General features: G+C 45.3%; 1 protein-coding gene across 1 annotated transcript in view; it reads left to right on the forward strand.

Annotated features, from left to right (window-relative positions):
• The first annotated feature begins 299 nt into the window (after positions 1-299).
• Positions 300-12,493, forward strand: part of TTC9 (tetratricopeptide repeat domain 9) — a 33,877-nt gene continuing 21,683 nt past the window's right edge. Inside the window, exon 1 of the mRNA XM_077909810.1 lies at positions 300-877. Coding sequence (XP_077765936.1) covers positions 460-877 — 418 coding nt within the window. The 5' untranslated portion in view covers positions 300-459. The remainder of the gene's footprint in view (positions 878-12,493) is intronic.

The raw sequence follows: 12,493 nt of genomic DNA on the forward strand, positions 1-12,493 counted from the left end.
CCGCTGGCCCCGCGCGCGCGGACCAGGTCGCCACCGCCCGCAGGTTGCCGGAGGGGAGGAGGGCGAGAAGGGCGGGCGGCGCGCGACAGGGGGAGGGAGGGAGGGAGGGAGGGAGGGAGGGGACGGCAATCCGAGGAGGGGGAGGAGGAGGGGGGAGGAGGAGGGGAGGAGGGAGAGGAGGAGGAGGGGTGGGGAGGAGGAGGAGGCTTGGTGAAGGAGGAGGAGAAGGGGAGGAGGGGGAAGAGGCGAAGGAGGAGGAGGAGGGGTGGGGGAGGAGGGGGAGGGGAGGGGGAGGAGGGAGCAGCCTCCCGCAGCCGGCGCGGAGAATGGGAGTGCGGGGCGCCAGATCGCCGCGGGGTGTCAGGGCCGGGGCCGGCGCCCGCCGCTTTTAAACCCGGGAGGGCGCGGCGGCTGCGGCGGGCGGATCGCGGCGCTCGCGGGGCGCCGGGCGGCGGCCGGATGGAGAGGAAGGGCTCGGCGGCCGCGGCCAAGGGGAACCCGAGCCCGCCCGCGCCCGGCGAGGCGCAGCGGCCGCCGATGTGCGCCCCGGGCGGCGGCGGCGGCGGCGGCGGCGGCGGCGGCGGCGGCGGCGGCGGGGTCCCGGCGCGCGGCCAGGCTGGGGCGGCGGCCGAGCCCGCCGAGTTCATCCGGCGGGCGCACGAGTTCAAGAGCCAAGGGGCGCAGTGCTACAAGGACAAGAAATTCCGCGAAGCCATCGGCAAATACCACCGGGCGTTGCTGGAGCTGAAGGGGCTGCTGCCGGCGCCCGGCGAGCAGGAGCGGGACTCGCCCGCGGCCCCCCCGCCCGGCCGCCTCTCGGAGGAGCAGAGCAAGACGGTGGAAGCCATCGAGATCGACTGCTACAACAGCCTGGCAGGTGAGCCGCGCCGCGCGGGGCCCCGGCCCCCGCCCCGGCCCCGGCCCCCGCCCCCCCGCCCCGAGCTGCTCCGGGAAGGAGGCCCGGGAGGGGGGCGCTTCGGAAAAAGTGACTTTGGCGGTGATAGCTCCCCAAACTCGGTTGTCATCCCGTTGTCCCTTCCCCCTCATCCGGCGTAAATCTCACCTAAAAATAACTGGACAGACAGAAGGAGCCCCAGCTGGCCTGGTGGCGTCTGCCGCTGCTCCTGCTCGCCGCTGAGCCTGGGTGCACATGCGGGACCCCCACCCACCGCGTGCCAGCGGCCGCTCTCCTCCGGGATCACTGGCACCAGAGCTCGCCCTCACCTTGCCCCCAGCTGACCGCATCCCAGCGGGTACGCTCCTCCCTTCCCCACGTTCCTTCGGCCTCGGTGGCAAAGGGCAGTTTGCTGCGATGCCTTCAGCATCTTGAGCAAGATGGATTCCAGAACGCCACTTTCTTGTCTCTGAGCTTTGCTGGGGCCCCCGGTTGCCAGGTGAAGAGCGATCTCAAAGGGAACCTAGTTGGTTGGGCTTGAGCTGCGGGCAACATCCGCGCTCGCTCGCTCGGTGAAGCCCTGGTCCTCTCCCCAGCTGGCTGCCGGGCCTGCGGAGGAAGGGGACCCAAGGTGGGGATGAGAAAGTGAGGTGTACATTCCAGAGTTCACTTCGGGGATTTAGGTTAAAGTCAAGCATTTTTTTTAAGAATTTACTTTGGCACAGGAAATGTAAAGTGTCTTTAAAAAAAAAAAATCAAAAAACAAACAGGAAGAGCTTGGTTCTTTCCAGGGCCTTCCTGTGAGAAGGTGGGAGATGTTGGCAGGTGCAGTGGCCTTAGATTTGAAAGGCATTCTGTACTCTTCTCTCACCTCGTTTGGTGGGATTTGGGGGCATGCTCCAGCTCCTCTGGCCCAATAAAAGGCCATTACTCCTAGTGTCCCTAACCCTTGAAGTCGCCTAAACTAGCTCTGGACAGTTGGAGCGGAGTAGCTTCAGGAGAGTGACTGGGTGTGGCCGGGGATGGTGAATGTGTTTTGGGCACAGGAAGTTGGGGGATGAAAAAAAAAATATCAGTAATTCTGCTCTGTTACCTTTGAGGTTTTTAGTGCCAGCCTGCCTCTCTGTTCCCATAATGCCATGCCCAGTATCATCTTTAATTGGGCAAAACCCATCCACTTTATCAATTGTAGTTTACAAATGTAAGGGATTAATAGACTAGTAGTAGTAGTTGTAAAAATGGTGGTGCCGATAGCAGTGCTAGTAATAACGGCAGTAGATAAAGTAGTAGTATAGCAAAGGGGGACTATCTCAATCCATCATAATGTACAGCTTGATTCTCCTTATTTCCTGTAAGCCTCTGGCAACTTGCTTCTGCCTGATGAATAGTTAAAGGGGAGAGTGGCCATGGGTGGAGGAAGAGGCACTCTGGATCACTAATGTGGTGATTTCAGAGTGGTAACGGAGTCTTATATTTAGTACTGTCCATGGGCATTCTAGGGTTGCTCTTCACCCCAGGCTTTTGGCTGCTGGCCTGTGGCTAGCACTGCCTATCTCCTACCCGAGGAGTGGTTACATTTCCATGGTGAAACCAAAGATGTGTCCTTGGTCAGGCAAGCCCAGTCAGGGTGGGGCTAGGATCCAGCCAACTCCTCCACCTCCACTCCCACCCCAGAGGCACTTCGGAAAACTTCGGTGGGGAGAGAATGGAGAGTAGTAGTACATTTCCCCTCTGCTATCTTCTCCAGCACTCTCCCCTTCTTCGTATTAATAATTTGTTGTGAGCATGGTGCTAGGCACTCTACATACAATGCACTTTTTCGTCTTTAAAACAACTGGCTAAAAGATGGCAAAGAAAAAAAACCCAAAAAACCCAAGGTTCCAGAGCCTTTCAATTCCAAAATCAAGGTTCTTGCACATCACACTTTGAGCACAAAGTCACTGTCTCTAGGCCTCTCTCTCCCTGAATCCAGTCTCAAGCGGGCTCTAAAGCTCTACACTTGGAAAATTCTGTTTGGAGCTCTGAGCCCTGGTAACCAGGAGAAAGAAATACATTACCTTAGTTCAAAACTCTGATAGGGCTCTTTCTCAATATTTTCAAGTTTCAATGAAAGAGAAAAGAAGAGTAATTACAAGCTGAGCTGTCGTGTCAAAGCCAAAATCTGTATCCTGTATGCAAAATTCAATTGGGAGAAGGGATCCTGGAAGTCACCTGGAGAGGAAGTAGAAGCTTGATGTTGGTTTCCTTTGGGATAATGTAGAAAATCTTTACTACTGTCTCAGAAATCCTAGCTAATAGAAATAATATCCTTTCTTGTTGGATTACAAAAGTAATACATGCCTTTAAAATGTATTTTCTTTCAGAAAATATCAAAAAGTTTAAGGAAGAAATGCAAAATTACTTTTTTTTTTTTTTTGCAAAATTACTCTTAATCCCACTAAAGATGTATTTCCTCCTTGTATTTTTTTTTGTGCATAAATGTAAACTGTTCACAAAGCAAGGACCTCTTGTATCCTACTTTTATTCCCACTTACCATTATATCCGAAGCATTTTTACATCCTATTAAAATATTTTAGTGAAGATTATTTGAAATGGCGACACAAAATTTTTTAAGTGTGTGTTTATGATTATCGTTTGATAGAAAGGGAAGAAAAACTATTATTGTTGTCAGAGCCAGAACAGTGCAGTGTAGTCCCTAAGATACCCTGTTCCCCTGGTGCCTGCTGATAGGAAGGAGACAGCAGCTGCACATTCTTTCTGGCAGAAAGGCAACTGACCCTTCCATCCCGGCTGCAGTGCCAGCTGAGCAGCCCAGCCAGCTCCTGGTGGAAGCAATCTGAAGACGTTTGTGCTCCCAGAGATCTGTCCTTCTGCGCAGCTGTCCATAGAGAGAGATGTTTGGGGTTTGGAAGGAACTTGGACTAGTTCAGAAGGAGCCAGAGGATTAGGCTATGCTACTAAGGCCATCTCAGCACCAAACAAAAGGCTGTTGTGAGGCTTCTGGAGAAAACCTAGGTCTGGTACTCTTCACCGAAGGCTCCAAATGAATAACAAGGGGGCAGCTAGAATGTGCATCATGCCGAAAGACGTTAGTCTAAAAATCCATTTGGATGACTTGAGAGGCTCACATGAAGGGTGTGCAGGCAGTTGTCAAAGTGCCCATGGTTGTGGTCTGTTCTGGCTTGGAGTTCCTCCTGATTAGGAGGGATCTGGCCAGTACTGCAAGACCCCTAGACTTGATTTTACCTGTCTCATTCTTTAAGGAATTAAGACAAGCAAACAAACAAACAAAAGATGTGAGGTATTCTATTCTTTCAGAATTTCATATGACTTTGATAGTGATTGTAAAGATATTCTGACCTGCCTGGGGCAATGTAGGACTCTAATCCCTACCAAAGCTGCAAAGGAAACTTGTATTGCCCTGTTGATAGACTGTTGTTGACCTTGAACAAGACACAGGACTCCCCTGAGGCCCTGGAATGTTTCATGCAGAATCTCTTGAAAGGCAGAGCCTTTTGCTCCACATGGTTTCTATGGGGCTGTGGTAGTCCCAGCTGGTTGTGATCAAAAGGTTGCAACATGTAATGACTTTGTTGGTATTTTCAAATGACAGTCAAGACTCAAATGCCAGGAGTGAAGATAAGTGCCAAGAGGCCGTGGCATTGGATCTGAAGGCTAGATGAGAGTCAGCTTGTGCCTCTATTCTTGGCATACCCTGTGACTTTGGTCAAGACCCTACCACGTCACTTACCCATTTTCCCATCCATTTAGAGCTGTGTTTAAGAGATTTTTGTTGTTGTTGTTTATGTTATCAAAGGGGCAGATAATATCCACTGATTTTATTTGAAGCCCCAGGACAGAGGTATGACAAGGCCTAGAGAGGACACACTGGGAAAAAGCCTGGAATGGACATGTGTTAAAGCCATGGGACCAGGGCTGGCTATATGATTTGTGGGGCCTGGTGGAAAATGAAAATGTGGAGCTCCTTATTCAAAAAGTGGGGGTGGAGGTGGAATATCATTAAAGGTGTTAGAAGATAAAGCTTTTTTCCTTTCTTTCATGATTTCTCTCTCTCTTGATTTGACATGGTGCTTTTATTTGCTATTTAATGTCATTACAAGAAAATTAAAAATTTAAATTATTGGCAAGAATTTTACTGTACATCCTCATGTTGCACGATGCTAATTTTAAATGGAAATGTGAAAGTACTTACCTTGTATGTGAAATCACGTAAATTACACAATTCACATTTTGTAGCTTATACAGGCATATGTAGTTTACTCTTACTAAAACAGTGAAAATGCTGACAAAACAAACTCAACTATTTTTATTTCATTTCCTTATATGCATTCTGTCTGCGTGCACTTTCCACCAAGTTTGGCTTTTTAGTGAGGAAGGGAAGGAAAAGAAACTATTCCCTACTTTTACCCTACTCTTTCCTTCCATGTCATCATTTTCAGCATAAGTGGTTGGCTAGTACAGCATGGTAACATAAGTAAGAAAGGATATGATGGGGCTCTAGGTCATTCATGCTTCTTTTTGCTTTCCTTCTGTATTTGAAGCAATTTCTAGGTTGAATGGGAAGCCTGCCTCTTGGGGCTGTCAGCATGTCTGCCTACGTAGTTATAGACCTGACGATCTTATCTTATCCTCAAGCTGGGTCTTGCTGAATTCTCACGCATTGTGGGTCCACAAAATTTTGTGCTCATGGAGCATCATGAATGCTGTATGCAAGAGGGGCTGCAAAGAAAGGTTGTGCCTGTCTCCTCTGCTCATGTTCATGTTCCATTGTTCCATTGAACTTCACTTACAAAACACTATTCCAAAGATAAAATTGTTAGGAATTTCAAGGGAGCAACAACAGAGCATTAAACCAAATACAGGACCCTTCTGACTACATATGTCACCCACTCTTGAAGTCACCCTCAATGGGGTACCAGAAGATGACTGTGTAGATACATCTAAGGTGGACAAAATTAGATATAGACTCTGAGGCAGGTTCTAAAACAAAGGGTACTCAACAGAAATGGATGTGGAACCAGAGAACCAAGCATAAAGATCAATAAATTACAAATGCAAGAGCTCAGTGGTAAAAAGGACATGAATACCTAGAGACAACTGGTAACCCAGTAGCCAGAAGATAAGTTTGGAGAGTAAGACTTGATCAAAGGAAAGGGAAAGAAGAGAGGCTTCATGCTGAGATGCTCAGCCAAGAGCTTGCCATCTGGGTGAGAGAGCTTGACTGGCCAAGCCGTTGTTGCTTTGAGGCTGTTCCTTGGGCAGCACCTTTGCCAATTAATCTCTGCCTGTAAATGTGGCTTCTAAGATCATTTTCCAAGAAATGATGTGAGAATTGAAACTTGTAGGGTGCTTTCAAGGAAAGAACATTCTGAATGTAGACTTTGGGCTGAGTTTCTAAAGTAGATTCTGAAGGTCCTTCATCTACCTGCAAGGGAAATGAGTTGGGTGGCTCTTAGCCAGAAACTCTTTAGGATGCTTTACAGTCAGAGTCCCTACAGCCAAAATACATGGGAGTGTCAAAGGCCAGGGGACTCAGCTGCAGTGAGGACAGGAAGGCCAAGATCTGGAACAGTTAAAGGCTGGTCCCAGAGCTTTGCAAGTTGGGAGTGACCTCCAGATGGGACATTCTCTTCTTACAGCTCTTCTCTTTTACCACCAGATTATGCCTACTCCAGATAGCTAAGATCAAAACCAAATGTTTCAACCAACCAGTCATCAAGTTCCTAATTCCCAAGTGACTTTAGGAAGTCAGATATTCATGTTGGAGACAGTTTTCCATTTTCACCAAGATAATTAGTCCTGCCCCAACCACATAGCAAAAACCTCTAGCACTGACCATGGTATCAGACATAAAATAACCAAATATAAAGCTATCGAAGATTAAAGGAGTTTAGCCATCCTGGTGGTATTCATGTGGCCTCAAAATCATTCATTAGCAATGTAAAACTCATTATATTTCTTTTGTACATATATATTTTCATATCAGCAGTAAAATGATGCCATATCTAGTAGGACCCAAACCAACAGTTCCTAGATATTTTTGAAAAGAAAGCAGGATATGTAGTGCCAAAGAAGGTTGACTTTAACTAGAAGAATCTCAGATTGAAATGTATCCAAGCAGATCTTCCCTTTCCATTCTGCCAAAAGGACTTTAAAAGAGCATTCAAATTATAGACAAGGTTTACATGGAGGAAGCTCAAGGGACAAATGCTTCCCTCCCATCATGTTTCTGTGTGTAAAGAACAAAAGTGAGAAGTGGTGCTAACTAGCTGTCTCAAGACAAGATTTATGTAAAATCAGAATTGCAATTTCAGACTTGATGTGACCCCAAACCTTACACAGGTGTGTGAATTTCCTTGTTAACATTACCAGCTTGTCATCTATCATAAGCTTAGGCATGTCCAACAATAGAGGTACTCATCACCACCTAAAGTGACCCATTTAACAGCCACCACCACAAAACAACTATAATAATAATGATCATAGTAGCAGTAATGGCAGTAAAGTCTACCATGACAAACCCAGTTCCTAGCACCCAGTCAATGTTTCATGAATGTGTTAGAAATGAATGAAAATGCTTATTCCAACAGCTGTCTCATATTAAGAATCCAGTAAATTCTATCATTCCATGAATATTAATTATGCATTTAATAAGTGGTAGACCCTGGGCATGAAGCCTGACTATGAAGGACAAGGTCACTGCCTTTAATGAATATACATACACATACATACACATATACTACATATATGTATATAAACATATAAACAATCTATATAAATTATATATAATTTATAATTTAAATTATATTATGTATATTTAATTTATAATATATTATAAATATATATACTTAATATATATAACTTCATTTGATCTCACCTTGTGAGACAGAAAACTCAAACTTGGAACAGTTAAGTCACTCACCCATGGTCACAAAGCAGTATGTGGCAAGCTGGGATTTCTCATCTGCCACTCTATAATTCCAAAGCCTGTCATCTTAACCAGTCACCTCGCGACCTCCACTTTTAGGAGTTTCTTCCTTAAAATACTAAAATTTGCCGCCCTGAAATTTTCATTGATCCATCTATATGGATCAATCTTTTTTTTTTTAAGATTATATTTATTTATTTATTTACTTACTTACTTATTTGTTTATTTATTTGAGAGAGAGAGCACACATGTGCGGCGGTGGGGCAGGGAGGAGGTGCAGGGCAGAGAAGGAGGGAGAGGGACAAGCAGACTCTGCACTGAGCCAGAAGCCTGACGTAGGGCTCCATTCCATCTCACAACCCTGAGATCATGACCTGAGCTGAAATCAAAGGCCACTCAGGTATACCCTTTGCGGCAGCATAGACTACATCTCATCTCACAGACCTCATCTCATCAGCCTTGTAACAAGGACAAGCCTTGGCATTTCTAGGGCAACTCGCTTGCAGATCCTCCCATCTTATATTCTGCAGGTCCTTTTACTGTGATTGTGCCTTGTATGATTAGGAGTCCCATTCCATGACCATCCTGGGTGGTTAAGAGGAAAGTGTCCTGCATTCTGTAACCAGGTCAGAATTTCCCTTTTGTCACTAGGAAGGTGACCTGAATTTGTATGGACAGAGAGGTGTGAGTAGCTGGTGAGTCACAATTTCCAGTGAGCCTAAGAGGCTTCAGTAGCTCCACCCTACTTCCTCCTCTTTTCTGTCCCCCTTGCTTCAGCTCATGCAAATTCCAGTTAAGAGGTCCTGAGAAATTTGAGTGGAAGTGTTGAGAGTGAGAATTCACTTCAGCCACTACTGTCTCAATCATCGCAGGCTCAATGATGAGAAATGACCCACTAGATGATAAAATCTAGAATACCCCAAATACATTACCCTAGACCTCGTCCGTTTTAATGTCATAAGAGTGATATACCATCATTTAAAAATATTATTCAGTTTTAGTGCCAAGTGAAGTTGGACACATATTATTCTGTGTGGTGTGGAACATTTGCTCTCCTAACATCCTGGAAAGTAATATTTACTTTTTAGTTTGTGTTTTTATGACTGGCTGATACTAGGTTCTGGCTTTGTGGGCAAAGACTTCATCTCTCAAGAATCAAAAACAAAGAATGTCCAAAGCCAGTGCTAAAGAGACCAGCTGGCCCTGTGTGTATTGGAACATTAATTGAGGTAGACTTATATGACAGCTGGTGGCTCATTCACCATACGTGAACTTAATCTGTTCACAAGATCCCTGACCTTGGTTTTCTTCTCTTATTAAATGGGTATAATCATGCTAGCTTGACTCACAGGATAAAGGCAAGGAACAAGAAGATAATGTATGTGAATGTATTTCCTAAACTATAAAGTATTAGAAGTGTAAATTAGCATTGTAAATGGATAGGGATATGTAGGAGGGAAAAAAATAGAAAGTGGGACCTACCCAATGAAGGAAAATGCTCATCTCCAACTTTAACAATTTTAAGATAACAGGGATACTTGAATAGAATCCATGAGGAAAACTCTCTTGATGCCCGGTTTCTGTATTAAATATCTATCCACACTGACTCTCCCATATTGTTTCAAGCACACATATACTAAAACAGTCCCCCAAATGCTGGTTGCTTCATAGTTCACACACACAAAAACACTTGCTTTAAAAAAAAATCATCTAATGATAGAGAATGGGAAGGGTGTTTTCTCAAGGCTGAGATTTCCCTGCTTCTCTTCTGACATCCCTACCTTTGAGAACACAATGAAAGCATGACTTGGTGAACAAGGAGTTGGATTCCAAATTCTCTACATGCTGGTTCCTTGGCTCAAGGAGTCTTCTCTTCTGCAGTTTTCTTACTTACAAAGACCATGGTTGGATTTCAAGGTCTCCAAGGTCTTTTCCAGCTCTTAAGAAAGATTGTCTTCATGCCATTCTTTCTGAACTGTGTGGCCTTTATACAGAATGGGGTAGTTCTGTGGAGCAACTGGGTAGACCAGTCTCCAGAAGCTGTTACTACATAAAAAGGTAGAATGCAGAACAGTGTTTTATATGATTCCCTGTGTAAGAAAAGATAAACTGGCATAAATGTATAGGTGTCAAGAAGATTATCTGAAATCATTCCAGTGAAGCTGTTGTTTTGTTTTATTTTTAAGATTTTACTTATTTATTTCAGAGAGAGGGTGAGTGAGAGAGAGCATGAGCAGGGGGAGGAGCAGACTCTTCACTGAGCATGGAGCGTGATGTGGGGCTCGATCCCAGGACTCCAACATCATGACCTGAGCAGAAGGCAGACGCTTAACTGACTGATTGAGCCACCCAGGTGCCCCTGGAGTGAAGCTGTTAACCTCACTTGAAAAGGGGACTGGGGGCAGCCCCAGTGGCTCAGCGGTTTAGCATCCCCTACAGCTCAGGGCGTGATCCTAGAGAACTGGGATCGAGTCCCACGTCAGGCTCCCTGCATGGAGCCTGCTTCTCCCTCTGCCTGTGTCTCTGCCTCTCTCTCTCTCTTATCTGTGTATTCTCATGAATAAATAAATAAAATCTTAAAAAAGAAAGAAAGAAAAGGGGACTGGACAGAGGAGTTGGAGAGACTTTAACTTTTTCTTTGTTTTAGTTATTAAGACTTCATTGTTTTTAGGGCAGTTTTCACAGCAAAATGGAGGGGAAAGTATAGAGATTTCTCATACAGCCCTGCCTGCACACCTGCACAGTTTCGCCCATTATCAGCATCCCCTACCAGAGTGGGACATTTGTTACAAACGATGAACCTATGTTGACACTTGTAATCACCCAAAGTCCACAGTTTATATTAGAGTCCACTGATGGTGTTGTGTATTCTATGGCTTTAGACAAATATGTAATGACAGGTATCTGTCATTAGGGTATCATGCAGAATGTTTTCACTGCCCTAAACATCGTCTATTCTTTGCCTGTTCATCTCTTACACCCTACCCCACAACCCTCGCAACCCCTCGTCTTTTACTGCCTCCATAATTTTGCCTTTTCCAGAATGTCACAGAGTTGGAATCATACAGTATGTGGCCTTTTCAGATTGGCTTCTTTCACTTAGCAATACGCACTTAAAGTTCCTCCATGTCTTTTTTAACTTTTTATTTTAAATCTTTCTATACTATTGGACTTTCCTAACTATAGGCATGATTGCTTTTATTTAAGAAAAATGATGACAGGGTTATCTGTTAGAGAAATCATGGGTCGTTTTGCTTTCTTCTTTTTATTTTCCTGAAGAAAACCCACCTTATAAACATAATGTTTAGTGCCATTCTGCATATTATCTATGTCTTGTCTAGCCTTGTCAGACAGTAACACCAAAGATGTCAAGCAAAATAATCCCAAGCCCCCAAACTTCTCTTAATATTCAACAGTAGGATTCATCCCCCTTTCTGCAGTGCCTACCGCCCCTATCCACACACAGAACTAGATCCTGACAGTGTGGAACCCCCAGTAGAAGGATGCCTGTCCCTCTGGACTCAGCATGTTGGTGACTGTTTGAATCTGCCGGTGAGGTAGGAAAGAGAGTTCAGTTAGAGCTTGTGATGTAAATTGATCCTGAACATGAGTAATGTGCCTCTGGTGTTGAGGAACAGCATGTGTACCCAGTGTCCAAGATTCTGATTGGCACCTGAATTTCAGAAATCCTGACCATTGGTACCTCAGACACAGCAGCCCCAACATTGGAAGGGAACTCACTTATTCACTGAATTTTTACTGTACACTTGCCATGGCTCCTTACAGCCCAAATCTAAGCCTTCGCTATGGCATGGGGGTAGTGGGAACTGGGGTTCTAGTCCAGAGTCTACCGCTAACTTGTTCTGTTGAGTTTGGACGAGTCATATCACTCTGAGCTTCAGTTTCCCCAAACGTAAACAGCGGGGTTGGGTCAGTGCCCTCTCAGTGTCCTTTCACGAGTACTGAACCGTCTAGGATTTTGAAGGCCGTCTAGCTACCCGCCTCCCCCAGCCTCTCTTTCTGGGAGCAGCCAGATTAGGAAAGAGACAAGAAACAAGCTCTCTTTTATTCTAGTTTACTGGTATGTGCTGACAAATAATCATAAAACATCCCAACTAAGATTTCCAAGGCAACCCTTGCAAATGTGGGGTAAACCAAAATAAAGCACCTCACAGCCTTCCAGAATGATAGAATCCAAAAGAGGGTCTCTGAAAAAAACCAGGGTAAGGAGTGAAGCCTATTTCAAATGATATCTGGGCTCTGGAATCTAAAACAATGTCACCAAATATTACCTATTACTGCTAGATCTTTCCAGATTATTCCAAAATTCAGACTTGGATTCTGAGCAGGCAGTCATTCACCATCAGAAACCTAGCAATGCTGGTCATACTAGGTTAGGAAGTCCTGGTGGCAAGAAAAATAAAAAGTTTTAAGAAACAGACTGTCAGGGCACTTGAGGAGCTCAGTGGGTTGAGCATCCCACTCTTGGTTTTGGCTCAGGGTCGAGAGATCGAGCCCCGAGTTAGGCTCTGTGCTCAGTGTGGAGTCTGCTTGAAGATTCTCTCTCCCTCTGCCCCACCCCCACTCTCTCTCTCTCTAAAAATAAATAAATCTTAAAAAAAAAAAAAAGAGAGAGAGAAAGAGAGAA

The sequence above is a fragment of the Canis aureus genome, chromosome 9 (genome assembly GCF_053574225.1).
Source record: "Canis aureus isolate CA01 chromosome 9, VMU_Caureus_v.1.0, whole genome shotgun sequence".
Taxonomy (NCBI): domain Eukaryota; kingdom Metazoa; phylum Chordata; class Mammalia; order Carnivora; family Canidae; genus Canis; species Canis aureus.